This window comes from Orcinus orca, chromosome 3 (genome assembly GCF_937001465.1).
Source record: "Orcinus orca chromosome 3, mOrcOrc1.1, whole genome shotgun sequence".
Classification (NCBI taxonomy): domain Eukaryota; kingdom Metazoa; phylum Chordata; class Mammalia; order Artiodactyla; family Delphinidae; genus Orcinus; species Orcinus orca.
The window spans coordinates 159,402,625-159,424,863 of NC_064561.1; the positions used below are offsets into that span (position 1 = coordinate 159,402,625).

At 40.3% G+C, this 22,239-nt stretch overlaps 1 protein-coding gene across 7 annotated transcripts in view; it reads left to right on the forward strand.

The window, feature by feature from the left end:
- The window catches only part of DROSHA (drosha ribonuclease III), a 128,814-nt gene that overhangs the window by 96,134 nt on the left and 10,441 nt on the right, over positions 1-22,239 (forward strand). For 6 of the 7 annotated variants that reach the window (XM_012531666.3, XM_012531667.3, XM_012531668.3 and 3 more), the window contains 4 exons: positions 595-639; positions 2,166-2,323; positions 3,817-3,922; positions 22,096-22,237. In XM_012531666.3, coding sequence (XP_012387120.1) covers positions 595-639; positions 2,166-2,323; positions 3,817-3,922; positions 22,096-22,237 — 451 coding nt within the window. The remainder of the gene's footprint in view (positions 1-594; positions 640-2,165; positions 2,324-3,816; positions 3,923-22,095; positions 22,238-22,239) is intronic. The other variant, XM_033421323.2, reaches the window with a different exon arrangement.

Here is a 22,239-nt window from a genome sequence, read left to right on the forward strand (position 1 = left end):
ATAACTGCCTCTGGATTTAACTCAATGGATTAGGATTTTCCACAGAATTTATTCTTTTATTTATTCTCTTATTTCAAGTATACATTTGTAATGATCCACAGTAAAAGTGTGGTCTTACAAATCTAAGTGTTTAGGAACTAGATATGGGGTGTTTTCCACTCCATCTTAAAACAACTCAACGATAATGAATTAGTGCCTAAATAAAGGACCATTTGAGATGAGTTTTCATTACAAAAGGCACAGCTGATGTGCATTTCTGGGGAATGGTAAACTAAAAAATGTGATTAAAACAGCAGCTTAATCCAGTGTATTAGGTTAAGCAAATGGGTAACTTAGTTTTAAAAGGTGTCTTTGACTCTTGGGGGTGTGGGGGGCTCTTTTCCTCCCCAGCTTAATAGGCTAATTAGAGTCACTGCAGGCAATTTGAGTGGTGAATACACTTAAAAAAAATAGTTTGCCAGCACTATTAAATTTGCAATAAGTGGAGTCAGCATCTAAAATAGTTCAGTATTTCACATAATGGCATTTTATTTAGCACTCTAGAGTGTGTTAAATGGCTCCCTCAAGCATTAAAGGCATCACTCCATTTTCCAGGACTTGCGCGAAGTCTGGCTCAATTATCCTCTCCACCCACTCCAGGTAAGTGTGACCTTCCTGTCTGCAGTAAGCTTTATAACTCTGGGCATTCATGATGCTTCAGTCTGCCTTTTGTCCCTTCCTGCTTTTATCCTTTGATTCCCTTCTGTGGCTTTATGACTTTAAGCTGGGGTGTCAGGCCGGAGAACTTTGGAACGAATATTAAAACGATGCCATGTGTTGCCCTCTTTGTGGTCTGGGGTGAGGTGGGGGAAGCACTGGGAGTCGCCTTCCCTCAGGAGGCAGGGAGAACTACTTGCGTGGCTGTGGTTTGGTCCCCTCTCTTCCCCAAAACAGTGATAGTCAAAGCATAATATGTTGTCTCCAGTATATCTACATGCCTGCTATTATAGGGAAAATAATATGGAAGCAAGTCTGGGCTTATTACAAAGTAGAACAAATACTAAATTAACATTGCTAAATCGTAACCTAATTTGGATCTTAGAAGTTGAGGGCTTTGGCTTTGATGCATAAAACATATTGTAAATTAAAATTTTAGTACAGTATAATGGCTTTTTATTCCAAGATTTTGGAATTTAAAAGATCTACTTATGGTGACACTTTTTTCCCCAGTTGGTTTAAAAATTCTTACTATTCTTTGCTTTTATTACCATTTTACCTTGGAGATATACATCATATACATACACATGTAAATGTATACTCATATATACATATTTTTGTATATGTATATTATGTGTATATAAAAGTCATCACTAGTGGCTGAACTCTCTCATGAGAGGCTTTACAGTAATAAGTGACATTAATTCAGAGTACTTTAGAAATATTTTATGAGTATGAGCTTGCCCAGAGTTCCTGAAAATATTCATTTTATTTAAACTCTTCATATTTGCTCTCTGCTAGTGGTTAAAGTCTCATTGTTATGTGGAGCACCTGACTAGTGGTATAATAATCTCCAGTGTGATAAAACTGAATCCAGTTTTAATGATGTTCATTTGCCAAAATAGGTTGGTCCCTAGAAGACACGCAGAGGTCAAGTTACTCAATGCAGAGATTCTCAAAAGCTGGTCCCCAGACCAGCAGCATCTGCATTACCTGGGAACTTATCAGAAAGGCAAATCCTTGGTCCTTATTCCAGTCATACTGAATCAGACGCTCTGGGGGCAGGGCCTGGCTATCTGCTTTTAACAAGTCCTACAAAGGTTTGATGAACACTAAAGTTTGAGAACCACTGAGTTACCAGATAGATATATATGTATTCTCTACCAGTGGTTCTTCAGCTTGCCTCTTCCTTGGAGAGCTAGTATAATACTTGGGATTTTGAACTATCTGTGTACAGTATTTGGCCTTGAAATCTGATAGAAGATTGGAAAATATTTTTTGAGCCTTCTTTAAATATTAGGTTTGTTTGCCATTCTAAGGGATGAGAAAGAAGCTTTCGTGTTTTATTGGCATTTCAGAAATTTCTGCCCGTGGGAGAAGGAAGTTTACAAAACACTATCTTAGAATGGATAATTACTTTTGTAACTAAAAACTGCATGTGATTTTTCTTTCTTTCTTTCTTCTTGTAGCTTCAAGAGCCAAATACTGATCGACAACTTATTGAGACTTCTCCAGTTCTGCAGAAACTTACTGAATTTGAAGACGCAATTGGAGTAATTTTTACCCATGTTCGACTTTTGGCAAGAGCATTCACATTGAGAACTGTGGGATTTAACCATCTGACCCTGTAAGTTAGAAGTACTCATGTAGTTCTAACATGGGCATTTAGACAGGCAGTCCCAAACGTTTGCTGCATGCCCTTCCAAGGTTGGGGTCTCGAACATATTTCCAGGGAAGTCACGTCGTTCGATGGATGAGCAAGCAGACACCAGTGTGGACCAGAGGATATGCTCTAATCCAGTATTTTTGGTCTCATTGTCATGCATCTTATTTCTCTGTAAAGTATAAGAGAAGTGTGAAGGAAGTAAAAACGTTTTCTATGAAGGGACAAATATTATAGGCTTTATAGGCCATGTGGTATCTGTCATGATGATTCAACTCTGCCATAGTAACAAAAGCAGCCACAGGAAAAATGTAAATGAATGAACATGGCTGTGTCCCTTTTTACTAAAACAGGCCATAGGCTGAATGTGGTCCTCCAATCCCTGCTCTGGATGAGTGATTTGAACATGAGCTAATGAAATAATTAATAAAATAACCAAAACGTTGTTTCTTTGCATGGTGTTTTTTATTCAGTTTTGGCTTCCTTCCCCCAAATCAGATATTCACAGTTCTCTTTACACTGTAAAGATTAAGGATTCTTGTCATAGATTTTTTAGTCCTTAACGTAGAGTCCAGATTTGAATAATGGAGTGTATTTTTCAATAAAAAGATAAAGATTTAGGACTTCCCTGGTGGTGCAGTGGTTGAGAGTCCGCCTGCCGATGCAGGGGACGCGGGTTCGTGCCCCGGTCCGGGAAGATCCCACATGCCGCAGAGCGGCTGGGCCCGTGAGCCATGGCCGCTGAGCCTGCGCGTCCGGAGCCTGTGCTCCGCAACGGGAGAGGCCACAACAGTGAGAGGCCCGTGTACCACAATAAATAAATAAATAAATAAATAAATAAATAAATAAATAAAGATTTAGCAAAGAAAATTCTTGGGCCTTTTTGCTTTGTTTTGTCTGTATGAAGATTGTCTGTGCAACATTGTTGTCTCTGCTGTACAGTTGACCCTTGAATCACATGGATTTCAACTGCATGGGTCCACTTACATGTGGACGTTTTTCAATAAGTATGTGCAACAGTGCTACACAGGGTCGGTTGGTTGATTGGCTGGATCTGCAGATGCGGAACCGTGGTACAGAAGGCCGACTGTAAAGTTAAACTGGATTTTTGACTGAATGGGGGGGTCGCTGCCCCTAACCCCCTCACTGTTCAAGGATTCAACTGTGCTTTATTTTTCAATTGATACTCCCCAGCTTTTGGCCAGGTACTATTTACTAGTCTTTATCTTTGCAGTTGTTTAATCCTTATAGTACTTACTTTACTCTCCTTTGAAACTGAACCTGTATTGACTCAGATCTCTTCTCAGTTGAGGGGCCTTAGGGAATTATTTTTAGTTTTGTGCTTTAAGCAAGATGAACACTTTCCTTTTAACATCATGCCTTTTGAAAAAATTCTCTGTTTTTTTTTTTAATCCACAAATGCTTATTGATCTCTTTGCATTGATGTTTTTTCCCAGAGGCCACAATCAGAGGATGGAATTCCTCGGTGACTCCATAATGCAGCTGGTAGCCACAGAGTACTTATTCATTCATTTCCCAGATCATCATGAAGGACACTTAACTGTGAGTTTGTATTAAATCATTTCCTCCAATAAGATTGCTGTATAACAGAGAGCAAAGATTAGAAGAACCAAATATATATTTATGTAATTGACTTAGTTCTTGGTGACTTTAGCATATCATATGGTTTTGTTTCATTATGTAAATTGTGTGCAAAACAATATATGATAAGAGCTCATTTCCATTTAGTGACTGCCTACTCAGTGCAAGACATTGAGTTAGGCTTCATGGGGGGAGCAAATATTAGTTGACACCTAGTCTATCCATAAGAAGTTTAAAAACTATGAGGAGAAATTAAAAATATAAGTAAATAACTACAAATTCTCTCTCTCTTTCTATATCTATATACATATGTATATAGATATAGTGTGGGGTGTGTGTATATACGTATACATGTACACTATAAAAAGTATAAGTGAGTAATTGTAACTAAATACAGGGAGTACCACGTTAAATATTATAAAGAGACATAGGGAAACTGTGCTGTTTAGGAAAAGTAAGATTTCTTTCAGCTGTGGAATTTCTAGAAGGCTTCATGGATATGATGATGTTTGAGTCTTTAAAAGGATGAGTAGGATTTGGCCACTGGGAATTAATGGGAAGAAATTTCTATGCAAAGACATTGCACACATTGGGACTGCTGAAACAAGGGCACAGCATGGAAGATCAAAAGCCTAGTTTGAGGGGCTTCTCTGGTGGCACAGTGGTTGAGAGTCCGCCTGCTGATGCAGGGGACACGGGTTCGTGCCCCGGTCTGGGAAGATCCCACATGCCACGGAGTGGCTGGGCCCGTGAGCCATGGATGCTGAGCCTGCGCGTCTGGAGCCTGTGCTCCACAATGGGAGAGGCCACAGCGGTGAGAGGCCCGCGTACCGCAAAAAAAAAAAAAAAAAAGCCTACTTTGGCTGGATCATGTGGAGTTGAAAGGGACTTAGAGAGACAAGGCTTGATTTATGACCAAAGTGAAATAGTTCCCATTCCTCTCACCTTTGTTTCATTTTATAAAATTTTATTGAGCTTTTTTATTTGCTGGGTGTGGTTTTTACCCTGTGAAACCAATCAGTAATAAAACCAGAGTGGAGAACAAAACATATCTGGAAGCCAGTCGTGATGATCTCTCCCAGCCCAAGGAATAACCTTTGAGAAGTCCCTCTAGAATTGGGCATTGGAAAAGCAAATATTTTATTGGGCAAATAAAAAGAGTACTCACTATAAGACATTTTGTGAGTGCAGACATTCTTCATTAGCTTGAGGCAAATAAGTCTTTCATACTTTGCATCTCTACAATTTCTATACATGTTTTGCTTTCAATAGAACTGGATCTTATCTCTGCAACTGTGAACCCTAGAAATAGTTTATGTGACACACAAATATTGGATTTAGGGAGAATATGGTTATTTGACTATGTTTAGATGTAATTTTTCAGCAGAATTTCTAAGCCCAACAAAATATGGTCCTTTAATTCTTTCACTCAGTGAATATTATGTTCCTGCTATGCCCCATGTACCATTATATGGGAAATTGGGAATACTATTATTTTACATTTAGTTTAAAATTAGCAGTTTGATTACCACTTAAAGTTAACTGCTTTTGGATGGACAAGAAATTCCTCTTGAATTAATATTAAGTTCTTAAGAACATATGAGCATTTACCAGAAATAAACTAGTATCTAGTATCTTGCTCTACATTCAGGAATCAATAAATGCTCGTTCAGTATCTTCCATTAGGGAATACACTTCATAGCTGTCAGAGTATCTGGTTGGTCTGAGAAATGGCGAAACTAAACCAAATGGCTTAAGTGGTAATTCATCTTATGGCCATAAAGAGACCACTGTTGAAAATGTGTGACTTAAATACACACATTTACCCCTATATTCCCACAAATTAATTGTGAACTCCAGGATTTTGTGGAGCAGGGACGTATGGATCAGCAAGTTTACTGCTTCTCTTCTTGGCCACGGCACATCCCGCCCCTGACCCCCAACACTGAACAGATAATGAAACCAGAACTCAGAAAGGCATGGGCCCTGCCCAAGGTCTGGATAAAGGTAAAAGCAGGACTATGCTAGACTCCAGTTTTGTGTTCTTTCCAAAATGACTTCAGTGCTGTAACTAATTTTATCCAAAATGTGTTTATCAGCCTTGCTGTCTTAAAAATAAAGAATTTTTGGATAGCTTCTTAGAAAAATGTTAACAAAGAACAAAATTCTGATATGATGGTTTTATGAACTGTATTCACAGAAAGCTTCTGTAGAAATCAGTAGGACCAAGAGATCTGCTGACAAAACAAAGATGTTCAGTCATCAGTGAAATACATATTTAAAAGATACTGACTCTCATTAATGTCTCTTTGATGTGGTTGCTCCCTCCCTCCTCCTTTTTTTTTTGCGGTACACGGGCCTCTCACTGTTGTGGCCTCTCCCGTTGCGGAGCACAGGCTCCGGACGCCCAGGCTCAGCGGCCATGGCTCACGGGCCCAGCCGCTCCGCAGCACGTGGAATCTTCCCGGACCGGGGCACGAACCCGTGTCCCCTGCATCGGCAGGCGGACTCTCAACCACTGCACCACCAGGGAAGCCCCCTCCCTCCTTGAGCCGCTGTCTCCCATTGGCTTCTATGATGCTGCACGTTCCTGGTTTTCCTCTCACCTCTTGAGCTACTCTCTTAGCCTCCTTTGCAGGCTCATCCTATTCTATAGAGCTGATGAATATTCCAGGATGTACAAGGTTTACTCCTAGGCATTTCTTCTTCCTAGTAGAGTCTCTTATAGGCAGTCTTTTCCAAGTATAGCATTAGTTTCACTCTGTAGGCAGACTTTTAAATGGACTTCTTCAATCCCGTTTCTTTTCTGAGCTCCAGTGCCAGCTGCCTTCTCATCATCTCCACATGTTGAAGACTGAACTTGAAGTCTTCTGCCACCTGGGTCCTCTACCAGTATTCCTTGAGTAATTGAATGGCAACATCACCCATCCAGTGTTGCAAGTCAGAAACCTAGGAGTCATCTTTGATTCCTCCCTCTGCTTCCCTTCCCTATATTCTAGTCCATTCGCAAGTTTTGACAGTATTACTGCTGGACAGTGTTATGTCTTCATCACCCAGATCCTCTCTACCGACCTCTGTCACCTGGACCACTGCAGTGGTTTCTGCATAGCTGTCACAGTGTTACAGGAATATGATTGACAGAGAGACTCGGTTAGAAGAGGTGGCATTTACTAAATTGCAAAGGATAGGAATCTTAAGGTTGTGCTTATACAAAGCAGTAGGCAATGCAGCAGGCTCAGATTTCCCATGAGATGTGTGTTACTATTGGAAAAGCTGGTCTTTGCCATTCTTGTACTCTCCAATGGGGGACATTGTCTCAGGTTTCGGGCCTGTTGGACAGCGTTACGGCTTCCTACACCAGCCTTCCTGAATCAGCTCTTGCTCCCATGCAGGCCAGGAGTCTTCTGCCTTCTGCGGAAGTCTTCTTACCTTCTGCGGCCAGTGGAGTCTTCACCACACATATTTTGTGACCACACTAGCCATTCATCGTCAGTCCACTTCGGTTGTTCCTCTTCACCTCCCCAACCTTCTCAGACCTCTTCTCTTTTCTGTTGACTTCCTCTCCATGAGTCTGAATACATCTGTACGTTACCTTCTATTTTATGTCTTCAGTTCTTACTTGCCCCTAACTCCATACTCAAATATCTCCATATTTAGAGATATACGTGGATATCTAGATATACTTGATCTCTGGTTGGATTTCTATCGGGCACCTCAAACCTAACATGGCCGAAACAAAACTGATTTTTACCCCCAAACCTTGGTGTTCTCCATATCAGTAAGGATTGTTCTGTTCTTAGCTCAGGCTAAAAACGTTGGAGTTATCCTTAACTCTTCTCTTTCTCTCATCCTACACCTCCTAGCCATTAGCATAGCCTGTTGATTTTACCTTAAAAGTTCGTCCCAAACATAACTACTTTTCACCAGCTCCACTGTTATCACCCTGGTCTGGACCACAGTTATCTTTACCTTAAATTACAGCCATAGCCTCCCAACTGGTCCATCCCTCCCCACCCTTCAGCCTATGTTCAGCACATCATCTAGAGGGACTGTTTTTAAAGAGAAGTCGGATTACAACTTCCTTTGTGCAAAACGTAAAGATTTCTCATCTCAAGGGTAAAAGACAATGTTGTTACCTGCAAGACCCTGTATGACCTGCTTTCCTGCTGCCGTCTTAGACTTTTTCTCCTAGACACTTCACATTAGCCTCTGTGAGATTCCTGCAGGACACTAAGCAAGCCTTTGCCTCAGGGCCTTTTACATGCTTGCGGCCAAATCCCACACCTGTGTTCAGATGTCATCACCAGTGAGGCTTTCTTTAATTCACTCTGCTTGATAGTAACCTTTTTTCCTCATCCCCAGCTCCCCTCCCCCAGTCTGGAAGCTTACCTCCATTTTCTCCTTCCTTTTTCTACTTAGCACATACTATTCTCTCATCAGAGTGTAAACTTTGTCTATCTTCTTCACTCCTGATTCCCTGGGTCCTTGGACAGTCCTGGCATATCAGTGCTCAGCAAATATGCTGAGTGAATAATCATCATATTCCAGTCTAATGCTCTTCATTTTTTCTTTGGAGAGTGAAATGAACAAGCCTGCCCACCTACCCGGCCTTGTGTCACATATTTGTCTTATCACTCTGCACCTCTTACCTGGCCTGCTTTGTGTTCCTCCAAGCTCTCTCCTGCCATTGGGTTTGTACATGTTCTACCTGGAGACCATTCTGCTTCCTGCCCTTACTCTCAGCTGCCTGGTATCTCCTGCTCTGCATTAGATGTCAGTTCCCGCATGACTGCTGCCTGCAAGGGAAACTTTCCAGCCAAATTTCTGTGTTCTTTTCCTTCCTGGCACTTATTTGAGTTTTCCTGTCCCACTAGCCTGGAAGTTCTGTGAGAGCATGTGTTTATTTATCACTATATGTGCAGCAGTACCTGGTATATGTAGGCTCTCAATACATATTTGATAAGTAGAAGAATGAGAGTTTTGTGGGCAGCTAAGTCATATAGAGAGGGAAGTGGAAGTGGCATTGGAAGGAAACAACATGTTTTTTTAATGTGTAAGGAAAGAAGCTGAAAACTATTTATGAATATCTAAGGATTAAAAGTAATTTAAAATTTGCAGAGGATTACTTACTGCAGTTGCATTTGGCTGGGTAGAAGGCAGGGAGAGGATGGCTAATTATTCATTATTGTGATTAAAGAACACACAACTACGGCGAGGCATTAGTTGGCTCAGAGCTGTTCCCTTGCACACTCGCTTCATAGAGAATAAGGACGGTTGAGCAAATGAAATCGTGGTTTTCAAGTTTTGAATGCTGATGGGGGAAATCTATAGTGTTCTATAAGTTGGGTGTTCAAGAAGTCCTGTTTGGGAATGAATGTCAGACTTATATAATTGTGCTAGCATGATGGAGTTTGAATTGGGATGTATAGGGAAGAGGTTCTATTTCATAGACTGAAGTTTTGGTTTTTGAGGGTAGAACCTATTCAGTAGAGTCAGGGTAAATAGGCGAGTGTCTCAGAGAGCATTTATTTAGACAAGAATGCCTCTTTTATCACACTTTCAATTTTTAACATTTGCATCTTTTTCACCTCTATTTCATTCTTTTCTCTTAGCCTTTCCTATAAGTTTCCGAGCTAAAGATAGTTGTCAGTCCCATGCCTACAATGTGCAAGGCACTGTGCCTAGTGGAGGCGTCCACCAGCAAGATGAACTTGCAGAAATTTTTGTTTGTAGAGGAATGATTTGGGGTAATGAGAAAGCAAAGATTACAGATAAAATTTGAGAACCAGTGATCTAATCCTTCCCTGCTGCCTTCAGACAGCACTAAGCATAAATCAAACAAGCTATCTAACAGATCTCTTTGCGAGGGTAGATTCCACAGCCTCCTGTTTGAGAATTTCTCCATCACTGTCATAATTTGGCTGTTTGTATCTGACCTGCACTCCAGCGGGTAGCATTTGCATCTCTACAATTTCTATACATGTTTTGCTTTCAATAGAACTGGATCTTATCTCTGCAACTGTGAACCCTAGAAATAGTTTATGTGACACACAAATATTGGATTTAGGGAGAATATGGTTATTTGACTATGTTTAGATGTAATTTTTCAGCAGAATTTCTAAGCCCAACAAAATATGGTCCTTTAATTCTTTCACTCAGTGAATATTATGTTCCTGCTATGCCCCATGTACCATTATATGGGAAATCGGGAATACTATTATTTTACATTTAGTTTAAAATTAGCAGTTTGATTACCACTTAAAGTTAACTGCTTTTGGATGGACAAGAAATTCCTCTTGAATTAATATTAAATTCTTAAGAACATATGAGCATTTACCAGAAATAAACTAGTTCTTTAGTTATCACGGGAAATGGAGGCCATCTGGCTACCACTGTTGGTATGAGAGACCTGTGTGGCACATCACTGTCATTTTTAATAATATGTTCTACTTTCACCCCATGCTCTTGTAGTAAAGTCCTCAAAATAATAAATCAGAGTCTACTGTTTTACACTAGATGGCCCTCTTTGGTAGCTCACGTCCCACAGCTGTGGTTTTCTCTTTAGAATCAAGAGTGAATGGAAGTTTAAGGAAGAGTGCCAATGTGTTTCTTTGCTTATTTTAAACCAATAAACCTTTCTCTTATTAAAATTTAAGTTTACACTAATTAGGAAAGACTGCTATGTTGAGATAATAGAAAACATACTGGATTCTCAAAATCGCACTTGGCAATTTGTGATATTTTTGTCGGTCCTTGCCACTGCTTCAGGAACTCAGCAGTCTTTTTCTCAGCTTCACGGAGAGCCCTAACTACAGCTTTCCTCACTTTTTCTGCTAATTTCAAGTTAAATTGTATCTTTTTTGCGGGGTGTTAAAAAAAGTTGTTAAGGACAGGTTAGCACTTAGTAAAATGGAGAGCTTTGAAGACTATTAGTGGACAGGTATCCAGAATATTTTGATTGAAGACAAATCCAGAGGAATTCCTAGAACCTCCTATAACCATTTTCCTATAACCGAAGAGCAAGCGTATCTTATAATGATGATGTCAGTAATAACAGCGGCTAATGTCTCTATGTGTTTATTATGTGCCAGTCACTGTACTTAGATTGTATACTCATTCACTTTAATTCTCATTACATCCCTGTGAAGTAGGTACTACTTCCTCCATGTAATGGATGTGGAAACTGAGCCTCAGAGAGATTTAGTAACTTATACAGGGTCACCTAGCCAGGAAGTGGTAGAGCCGTAGTTTGAACCCAGGCAGCTTGGCGCCAAATCTTCTGCCTTTTACCAGTACATCTAACTCAAGGCATTGTTTGCAAAACAGTCTAATAACCATCTCATGCTCAGTTGGGTGCTTAATGTTCATTTTCAAGGTTTCTACTAAGAAATGTTTCTTCTTTGTAAAATACTAATTTATAGCATTGACATCTGCAGGATTTCCAACCTCATGTCTTACCCCATTCAAATCCATCCACCAAAATGATCTTTCTATAATAAGAAAGTTACCTTGCCACTGCTCCCATTTGACACCTTTTGGGACTCCTCTTCCCTTATAGGAAAGTACAGACTTCTTTTACATCACCTGCAAGACTCTCTCTGCCCAGAGGCTGGGCAGCCTCACCTGTATCAGCTCTTCCCCACCAGGCTCAGATTTCTCCTCCAGTTCCACCCAGGAATCACCTCACTGTGTCATGGCCCCTTTCCTTTTTTTTTTTTTTTTTTTTGGCTGCATTGGGTCTTCATTGCTGCGCACGGGCTTTCTCTAGTTGCGGCGAGCGGGGGCTACTCTTCCTTGTGGTGCACCGTCTTCTCACCTCAGTGGCCTCTCTTGTTGCAGAGCATGGGCTCTAGGTGGGTGGGCTTCAGTAGTTGTGGCACGTGGGCCCAGTAGTTGTAGGCTGCAGAGCACAGGCTCAGTACTTGTGGTGCGCGGGCTCAGTTGCTCCGCGGCATGTGGCATCCTGCTGGACCAGGACTCGAACCCCTGTCGCTTGCATTGGCAGGTGGATTCTTAACCACTGCACCACCAGGGAAGTCCTGGCCCCTTGCTTTAATAGAGCTGTTTCATCATCCTGGAAAACCCCTTCCTACTGTCTTAGTCTATTCAGGCTGCTATAGCAAAATAGCACAAACAGGATGGCTTATGAACAGCAGAAATTTATTGCTCACAGTTCTGGAGATGGAGAGTCTGAGATCAGAGTGCCAGCATGGTCAGCTGAGGGCTCTCTTCTGGCTCACAGACTTCTCATTGTACCTTCACAGGGTGGAAGGGGCAAGAGATCAGTATGAGGCTTCTTTTTTTTTTAGCATTTAATAAATTTACTTATTTAATTAAGTTCCTCTTTCTCATGATAGCTTCTGATTTAGTTGTTGTTGTTTTTAACATCTTTATTGGAGCATAATTGCTTTACAATGGTGTGTTAGTTTCTGCTATATAATAAAGTGAATAAAATATACATATACATATATCCCCATAACTCTTCCCTCTAGCATCTCCCTCCCACCCTCCCTATCCCACCCCTCTAGGTGGTCACAGAGCACCGAGCTGATCTCCCTGTGCCTTGCGGCTGCTTCCCACTAGCTATCTATTTTACATTTGGTAGTGTATATATGTCCATGCCACTCTCTCACGTTGTCCCAGCTTACCCTTCCCCGTCCCCATGTCCTCAAGTCCATTCTCTACATCTGCGTCTTTACTCCTGTCCAGCCCCTAGGTTCTTCAGAACCTTTTCTTTTTAGATTCCATATATATGTGTTAGCATACGATATTTGTTTTTCTTTCTGACTTACTTCACTCTGTATGACAGTCTCTAGGTCCATCCACCTCACTGCAAATAACTCAATTTCATTTCTTTTTATGGCTGAGTAATATTCCATTGTATGTATGTGCCACATCTTCTTTATCCCATTCATCTGTCTGTGGACACTTAGGTTGCTTCCATGTCCTAGCTATTGTAAATAGTGCTGCAATGAACATTGTGGTACATGACTTTTCTTGAATTATGGTTTTCTCAGGGTATATGCCCAGTACTGGGATTGCTGGGTCATATGATAGTTCTATTTTTAGTTTTCTAAGGAACCTCCATACTGTTCTCCATAGTGGCCATATCAATTTACATTCCCACCAACAGTGCAGGAGGGTTCCCTTTTCTCCACACCCTCTCCAGCATTTACTGTTTGTATATTTTTTGATGATGGCCATTCTGAGTGGTGTGAGGTGATATCTCACTGTAGTTTTGATTTACATTTCTCTAATGATTAGTGATGTTGAGCATCCTTTCATGTGTTCATTGGCAATCTGTATATCATCTTTGGAGAGATGTCTGTTTAGGTCTTCTGCCCAATTTTGGATTGGTTGTTTGTTTTTTTGATACTGAGCTGCATGAGCTGCTTGTAAATTTTGGAGATTAATCCTTTGTCAGTTGCTTCATTTGCAAATACTTTCTCCCATTCTGAGGGTTGTCTTTTCGTCTTGTTTATGTTTTCCTTTGCTGTGCAAAAGCTTTGAAGTTTCATTAGGTCCCAGTTGTTTATTTTTGTTTTTACTTCCATTTTTCTAGGAGATGGGTCAAAAAGGATCTTGCTGTGATTTATGTCATAGAGTGTTCTGCCTATGTTTCCCTCTAAGAGTTTTTTAATATCTGGCCTTACATTTAGATCTTTCATCCAGTTTGAGTTTATTTTGTGTGTGGTGTTAGGGAGTGTTCTAATTTCATTCTCTTACATGTAGCTGTCCAGTTTTCCCAGCACCACTTATTGAAGAGGCTGTCTTTTCTCCATTGTATATTCTTGCCTCCTTTATCAAAGATAAGGTGACCATCTGTGCGTGGGTTTATCTCTGGGCTTTCTATCCTGTCCATTGATCTGTATTTCTGTTTTTGAGCCAGTACCATACTGTCTTGATTCCTGTAGCTTTGTAATATAGTCTGAAGTCAGGGAGCCTGATTCCTCCAACTCCATTTTTCTTTCTCAAGATTGCTTAGGCTATTTGGGGTCTTTTGTGTTTCCATACAAATTGTGAAATTTTTTGTTCTAGTTCTGTGAAAAATGCTATTGGTAGTTTCATAGGGATTGCACTGAATCTGTAGATTGCTTTGGGTAGTAGAGTCATTTTCACAGTGTTGATTCTTCCAATCCAAGAACATAGTATATCTCTCCATCTGTTTGTAACATCTTTAATTTCTTTCATCATTGTCTTATAGTTTTCTGCATACAGGTCTTTTGTCTCCTTAGGTAGGTTTATTCCTAGGTATTTTATTCTTTTTGTTGTAGTGGTAAATGGGAGTGTTTCCTTAATTTCTCTTTCAGACTTTTCATCATTAGTGTATAGGAATGCAAGAGATTTCTGTGCATTAATTTTGTATCCTGCTACTTTAACAAATTCATTGATTAGCTCTAGTAGTTTTCTGGTAGCATCTTTTGGATTCTCTAAGTATAGTATCATGTCATCTTCAAACAGTGACAGTTTTACTTCTTCTTTTCTGATTTGGATTCTTTTTTTTCTTTTTCTTCTCTCATTGCTGTGGCTAAAACTTTCAAAACTGTTGAATAATAGTGGGGAGAATGGACAACCTTGTCTTGTTCCTTATCTTAGAGGAAATGGTTTCAATTTTTCACCATTGAGAATGATGTTGGCTGTGGGTTTGTCATATATGGCCTTTATTATGTTGAGGTAAGTTCCCTCTATGCCTACTTTCTGGAGGTTTTTATCATAAATGGGTGTTGAATTTTGTCGAAAGCTTTTTCTGCATCTATTGAGATGATCGTATGGTTTTTATCCTTCAGTTTGTTAATATGGTGTATCACGTTGATTGATTTGCGTATGTTGAAGAATCCTTGCATTCCTGGGATAAACCCCAGTTAATCATGGTGCATGATCCCTTACTGTGCTGTTGGATTCTGTTTGCTAGTATTTTGTTGATGATTTTTGCATCCGTGTTCATCAGTGATATTGGCCTGTAGTTTTCTTTCTTTGTGACGTATTTGTGTGGTTTTGGTATCAGGGTGATGGTGGCCTCATAGAATGAGTTTGGGAGTGTTCCTCCCTCTGCTGTATTTTGGAAGAGTTTGAGAAGGATAGGTGTTAGTTCTTCTCTAAATATTTGATAGAATTTGCCTGTGAAGCCATCTGGTCCTGGACTTTTGTTTGTTGGAAGATTTTTAATCACAGTTTCAATTTCAGTGCTTGTGATTGGTCTGTTTATAATTTCTATTTCTTCCTGGTTCAGTCTCGGGAGGTTGTGCTTTTCTAAGAATTTGACCATTTTATTGGCATAGAGTGGCTTGTAGTAATCTCTCATGATCCTTTGTATTTCTGCAGTGTCAGTTGTTACTTCTCCTTTTCCATTTCTAATTCTATTGATTTGAGTCTTCTCGCTTTTTTTCTTGATGAGTCTGGCTAATGGTTTATCAATTTAGTTTATCTTCTCAAAGAACCAGGTTTTAGTTTTATTGATCTTTGCTTTTGTTTCCTTCATTTCTTCTTCATTTATTTCTGATCTGACCTTTGTCGTTTTTTTCCTTCCACTAACGTTGGGTTTTTTTTGTTCTTTCTCTGATTGCTCTAGGTGTAAGGTTAGGTTGTTTATTTGAGATGTTTCTTGTTTCTTGAGGTAGGATTGTATTGCTATAAACCTCCCTCTTAGAACTGCTCTTGCTGCATCCCATAGGTTTTGGGTTGTCGTGTTTTCGTTGTCATTTGTTTCTAGGTATTTTTTGATTTCCTCTTTGATTTCTTCAGTTATCTCTTGGTTATTTAGTAGTGTATTGTTTAGCCTCCATGTGCTTGTATTTTTTACAGATTTTTCCCTGTAATTGATATCTAGTCTCATAGTGTTGTGGTCGGAAAAGATACTTGATATGATTTCAATTTTTTTAGATTTACCAAGGCTTGATTTGTGACCCAAGATATGATCTATCCTGGAGGATGTTAACACCATGAGCACTTGAGAAGAAAGTGTATTCTGTTGTTTTTGGATGGAATGTCCTATAAATATCAATTAAGTCCATCTTGTTTAATGTATCATTTAAAACTTGTGTTTCCTTATTTTTTTTTCATTTTGGATGATCTGTCCATTGGTGAAAGTGAGGTATTAAAGTCCCCTACTATGAATGTGTTACTGTCGATTTCCCCTTTTATGGCTGTTAGTATTTGCCTTATGTATTGAGGTGCTCCTATGTTGGGTGCATAAATATTTACAATTGTTATATCTTCTTCTTGGATCAATCCCTTGATCATTATGTAGTGTCCTTCTTTGGCTTTTGTAATAGTCTTTATTTTAAAGTTTATTTTGTGTGATATGAGAATTTCTACTCCAGCTTTCTTTTGATTTCTATTTGCATGGAATATCTTTTTCCATCACCTCACTTTCAGTCTGTATGTGTCCCTAGGTCTGAAGTGGGTCTCTTGTAGACAGCATATATACGGGTCTTGTTTTTGTATCCATTCAGCCAGTCTGTGTCTTTTGGTTGGAGCATTTAATCCACTTACATTTAAGGTAGTTATTGATATGTGTGTTCCTATTACCATTTTCTTAATTGTTTTAGGTTTGTTATTGTAGGTCCTTTCCTTCTCTTATGTTTCCTGCATAGAGAAGTTCCTTTAGCATTTGTTGTAAAGCTGGTTTGGTGGTGCTGAATTCTCTTAGCTTTTGCTTGTTTGTAAAGGTTTTAATTTCTCAGTCGCATCTGAAAGAGGTCCTTGCTGGGTAGAGTAATCTTAGTTGTAGGTTTTTCGCTTTCATGACTTTAAATATGTCCTGCCACTCCCTTCTGCCTTGCAGAGTTTCTGCTGAAAGATAGCTGTTAACCTTATGGGAATTCCCTAGTTTGTCATTTGTTGCTTTTCCCTTGCTGCTCTTAATATTTTTTTCTTTGTATTTAATTTTTGATAGTTTGATTAATATGTGTCTTGTCATGTTCCTCCTTGGATTCATTCTGTATGGGACTCTCTGTGTTTCCTGGACTTGATTATTTCCTTTCCCATATTAAGGAAGTTTTCAACTGTAGTCTCTTCAAATATTTTCTCAATCCCTTTTTTTTTCTCTTCTTCTTCTGGGACCCCTGTAATTCAAATGTTGGTGTGTTTAATGTCCCAGAGGTTTCTGAGACTGTCCTCAATTCTTTTCATTCTTTTTTTTTTTTTCTGCTCTGTGGTAGTTATTTCCACTTTTTTATCTTCCACATCACTTATCCATTCTTCTGCCTCAGTTATTCTGCTATTTATTCCTTCTAGAGAATTTTTAATTTCATTTGTTTTGTTGTTCATCATCGTTTGTTTGCTCTTAGTTCTTCTAGGTCCTTGTTAAATGTTTCTTGTATCTTCTCCATTCTATTCCCAAGATTTTGGATCATCTTTATATCATTACTCTGAATTCTTTTTCAGGTCACCTGCCTATTCCTCTTCAATTGTTTGGTCTAGTGGGTTTATGCCTTGCTCCTTCATCTGCTGTGTGTTTTTCTGTCTTCTCATTTTGCTTAACTTACCGTGTTTGGGGTCTCCTTTTCACAGGCTGCAGGTTCATAGTTCCTGTTGTTTTTGGTGTCTGCCCCCAGTGGGTAAGGTTGGTTTGGTGGGTTGTGTAGGCTTCCTGGTGGCAGGGACTGGTTCCTGTGTTCTGGTGGATGAGCCTGGATCTTGTCTTTCTGGTGGGCAGGACCATGTCTGGTGGTGTGTTTTGGGATATCTGTGAACTTATTATGATTTTAGGCAGCCTCTCTGCTAATGAGTGCGGTTGTGTTCCTGTCTTGCTAGTTGTTTGGCATAAGGTGTCCAGCACTGTTGCTTGCTGGTTGTTGAGTGGAGCTGGGTCTTAGAGTTGAGATGGAAATCTCTGGGAGAGCTTTCGCTGTTTGATATTATGTGGGGCCCAGAGGTCTCTCGTGGACCAATGTCCTGAACTCGACTCTCCCACCTCAGAGGCTCAGGCCTGACACCCAGTTGGAGCACCAACACCCTGTCAGCCACTCGGCTCAGAAAAAAAGAGAGAAAGATAAAGGAAGAAAGAAAGAAAAATAAATAAATAAATAAAATAAAGTTACTAAAAATAAAAAAGTGAAGAATTAATTTTAAAAAGAAAGGAAGAAGAAAGCAACCAAACCAAAAAACAAATCCACCATTGATAACAAGCACTAAAAACTATACTAAAAAACAAAGAAACAAAAAAAGCCAAAAATGGACAGAGAGAACCCTAGGACAAATAGTAAAAGCAAAGCTATACAGACAAAATCACACAAAGAAGCATACACCTACACACTCACAGAAAGAGGAAAAGGAAAAAATATATATATATTAAAAAAAAAAAAAAGGAAGAAAGCAACCAAATCAATAAACAAATCTACCAATGATAGTAAGCTCTCAATACTAAACTAAAATAAACATGAAACCAGAAACCAATGAGATGCAGAAAGCCAACACCAAGCCTACAGTTGCTCCCAAAGTCCACTGCCTCAATTTTGGGAGGATTCGTTGTCTATTCAGGTATTCTATAGATGCTGGTACATCAAGTTGATTGTGGAGATTTAATCCCCTGCTCCTGAGGCTGCAGGGAGAGATTTCCCTTTCTCTTCTTTGTTCGCACAGCTCCTGGGGTTCAGCTTTGGATTTGGCCCCGCCTCTGCATGTAGGTCTCCTGAGGTCATCTGCTCTTCGCTCAGACAGGATCGGGTTAAAGGAGCTGCTGATTCGGGGGCTCTGGCTCACTCAGGCCGGGCGGAGGGAGGGGTATGGAGTGCGGGGCGAGCCTGCGGCGGCAGAGGCTGGTATGACGTTGCACCAGCCTGAGGCACGCCGTGTGTTCTCCTGGGGAAGTTGTCCCTGGATCACGGGACCCTGGCAGTGGTGGGCTGCACAGGCTCCCAGGAGGGGAGGTGTGGATAGTGACCTGTGCTTGCAGACAGGCTTCTTGGTGGCTGCAGCAGCAGCCTTAGTGTTTCCTGCTTGTCTCTGGTGTCTGTGCTGATAGGGGCCTCTTTTATAAGGGCACTGCTCCCATTCATGAGGGCTCCACTCTCATGACCTAATCACCTTCCAGGGGCTCCCACCTCCTAATGCCATCACCTTTAGGGGTTAGGATTTCAACATATGAATTTTGCAGTGACACAAACACTCAGACCATTGCACCCATTCTTCTCCCACTGGCAGATGCATTCTTTTCAGTTCTGACTCTACATTCATCAGAATCCACCTACATAAAATTTTTAAAAACGTACTTGTCCAGAAATTCTAATCCCTTGGTTCTTGGAAGAGGCCTGAGTACCAGTATGACAGAACTAACTAATGATTCTGTTATAACAGCCAGCTAGGTGAACAAGCCTCTGAAACGTTTTTACTCAGGGGTCAGGTCCTCCAGGAGGCCTTTTTGAAAAGCTGGGTTGGAGAAGAGTACCTGTGTGTGCTGTGGCCTCTGCTGTCACTGCAGCTGTCACAGTGCATTGCATTGGCCACTTTGTGTATGGCTTCCTTCAGAGATAGCGGCTCTCAGAGGGCAGCCACGGGATGTTGATCAGCTCAGATCTTCAGCCAGCAGCCCAGGGTCTGCTATAGCATCAGCCTCCACAGCTGTTGCACTGAACTGCCATAACTTTAGGTGGTTTTTTGCCTTGTGATCCCCTCTTGATCTCACTCGTTGGCAAACAGCATGATTTATTCTGAAACAGGGTTCAGCAAAGGCCAAGGATGGAGGTTGTCATTTAAAGAACTGCCATTCAGACTTTGTTGTTTAAGAGCAACGTCTTACCTCTTTTCAACCCATCTTCTAAATTTAAACTGACTCTAAAAATATGGATGATTTATATCTTCCTTCTCCCCCACTGACTTTTGGTTCAGGCTCCAAGTTTTGGCAAGAACTGAAAGATCTCACCTTCTGCTGGCCACCCTGCCGGTGCTTTGAGACCCATCGGGGCATATCTTAAATAAAATTGGTAGTGTTTCTGTTTACATCCTCACTGCTTTCCTCCTTCCCTGTCAGACAGCATTACTGCTCAGCACCGAATGAGGAGCCCTGAGGCTGGAAGGCGGCAGCTGGGGCCCAATAACCAGTGACATATTTTGGTTTGTGTGAGCTCATATGTACATCAGGCATGCCATGATTCTAAGGCATGAAATCTCCATACATGCAGCCCAAGTTAGAGTTTTCTCCTCTCACCAAAAGCATGTACTGAGAGAGAAGCTAGTTCACGCAGCATAGCCATATTCTCAAAATAGCCCTTCTGTTCCCCCATGGCCTGTACTTTGTGAACCTCCCCCTCCCCCATTATAAATCCAGACTGAAAAAGATGTCTCCCTTCCAGCTTCCAGCTCAGTTATTCTGTAATTACAAGATATTAGACTGGTGGGCTCCCTAATGGTTGCATTTTTGTTTTGTTTTGTTTTGTTATTTTTGGCTGCACCGCATGGCTTGCAGCATCTTAGTTCCCCGACCAGGGATTGAACCTGGGCCACAGCTGTGAAAGTGCTGAGTCTTAACCACTGGACCACCAGGGAATTCCCTGGTTGTGTCTTCTTTTTAACGTTATATGCTAGGCCTTTTTAATTTTGAGCTTCTCTGTGGATATTAATTTTAATGAAAACACTGTATTGAAGAAAAGATTGAGTTTAGGGGCAATCGGAGGAGGAAATGAGCAGAGACAAGCAAAGAATAACAGTCTAACTCAACAGCAAGCATGGCATGTGAAGATCAAGTTGTATTTCTGCTTCATGAATCATTGTCCGACAAATTAAGAACATATTGTTTCTTATTTATCTATTGTCAAGGTTGCAGTCTCAGGCATTGAGGATAAATCTTGATTTTCATAAGCTCAGTTGACACTGTGGAGCCACAGAGCATAAAACTTGCATCTAATAAACAGAGTTCGATGTGGAACGGCAGGGGATATAGTACCAGCATAACTTGCAGTGCTTCCTGTTCCTTGGCCCTGGTGTCAGGGTTATTCCTTAGCAGGAAGGAATTGTACTAGACCAAGAGTTTGTTTTATCTGTTGTAAGAAAAAGTTCTAGTTTTAGGTACTTTATTCCCCCAAATCTTAGAGATTGGGGATAATTACTTTCAGCTTTTGTTTGGTGAGTTCTCATCTTTGTATCTACCCACTTTCTCCAGCCTCCCTCCCCACCTTCCTTTAGTGAGTGATCAGTGACTGTTAAATTCCTAAGCCATGCTTGTTTTATGGGCACGTCTACAATAGACTGGTTGTACAATTTTCATGCACTGTTTAATGTTACTACCTGGATGGTCCTTTTAGAGGACTGCTAGCTGACTGAAATTCCCAGTAGAAATTTTTGTTTGGAATTCCTGAAGTTGAAATACGGAAATTACATTTTAATTTGATTAAAAATAAAGGGTCTCAGCTTGAAAAACTATGAGTCAGGATATATAGTATATATAATCTTTATATATATATATACACATATAAATCTGATATATATATATATATATATATACACAATATAAATCTTTAAAGAATGAAAGTAAAATGTAAATAAATAATTTCAATATTTTAAATAATACTAAAGCGTCACTTCCCCAAATCCTGTGATATCAAAATTAGCATCAGTGCCATAAAATGTGAAGCTTATTTTTGACTTTTTAAAAAATGCTCCTTTAAAACTAACGTACAGTGACAGAAAGTAGGTCAAGCTTGCCTGGTGATAGATGGATTGGATTGATTGGTCGCCAAGGGGCCAGGGAACTTGTTTGGGGTAACAGAAATGTAGAAGCTTGTCAAAACTCATTTACCTACACTTAAAATGGGTGCATTTTATTGTATGCAAATTATACTTCAATAAGTTGATTTTTTTAAAGTTTTAATGCTCCTTGGTTTAGTAACATTAAACTTAATGGAATCTTTGACCTTTAGTATAGTATAGCATCTCCCCCAACACTGCTCACTGCTACTAAACAACTAAATGAACTATTTAAATGTCAGTTAGGTAAAATCCAAGAGCAGAGTAAGTTATTAAGGAGAAACTAGAAGCATGTGGAATTTGTCACTGTTGCCTGGGGGTGGTGGTTGAGAACTTAAGCCATTGCTTGCCTAAGTGTCCCTGTGGTCTAGGCTGGGTGGGCCCAACACAGGAGCAAGAGAGAGACCAAAAGTGAAATGGTTTCTAAATGTACCTCAATTCCTTTTGGCCAGCTGTTGCGAAGCTCTTTGGTGAATAACAGAACTCAAGCCAAGGTAGCAGAGGAATTGGGCATGCAGGAATATGCCATCACCAACGACAAGACCAAGAGGCCTGTGGCCCTTAGGACCAAGACCTTGGCCGACCTTTTGGAATGT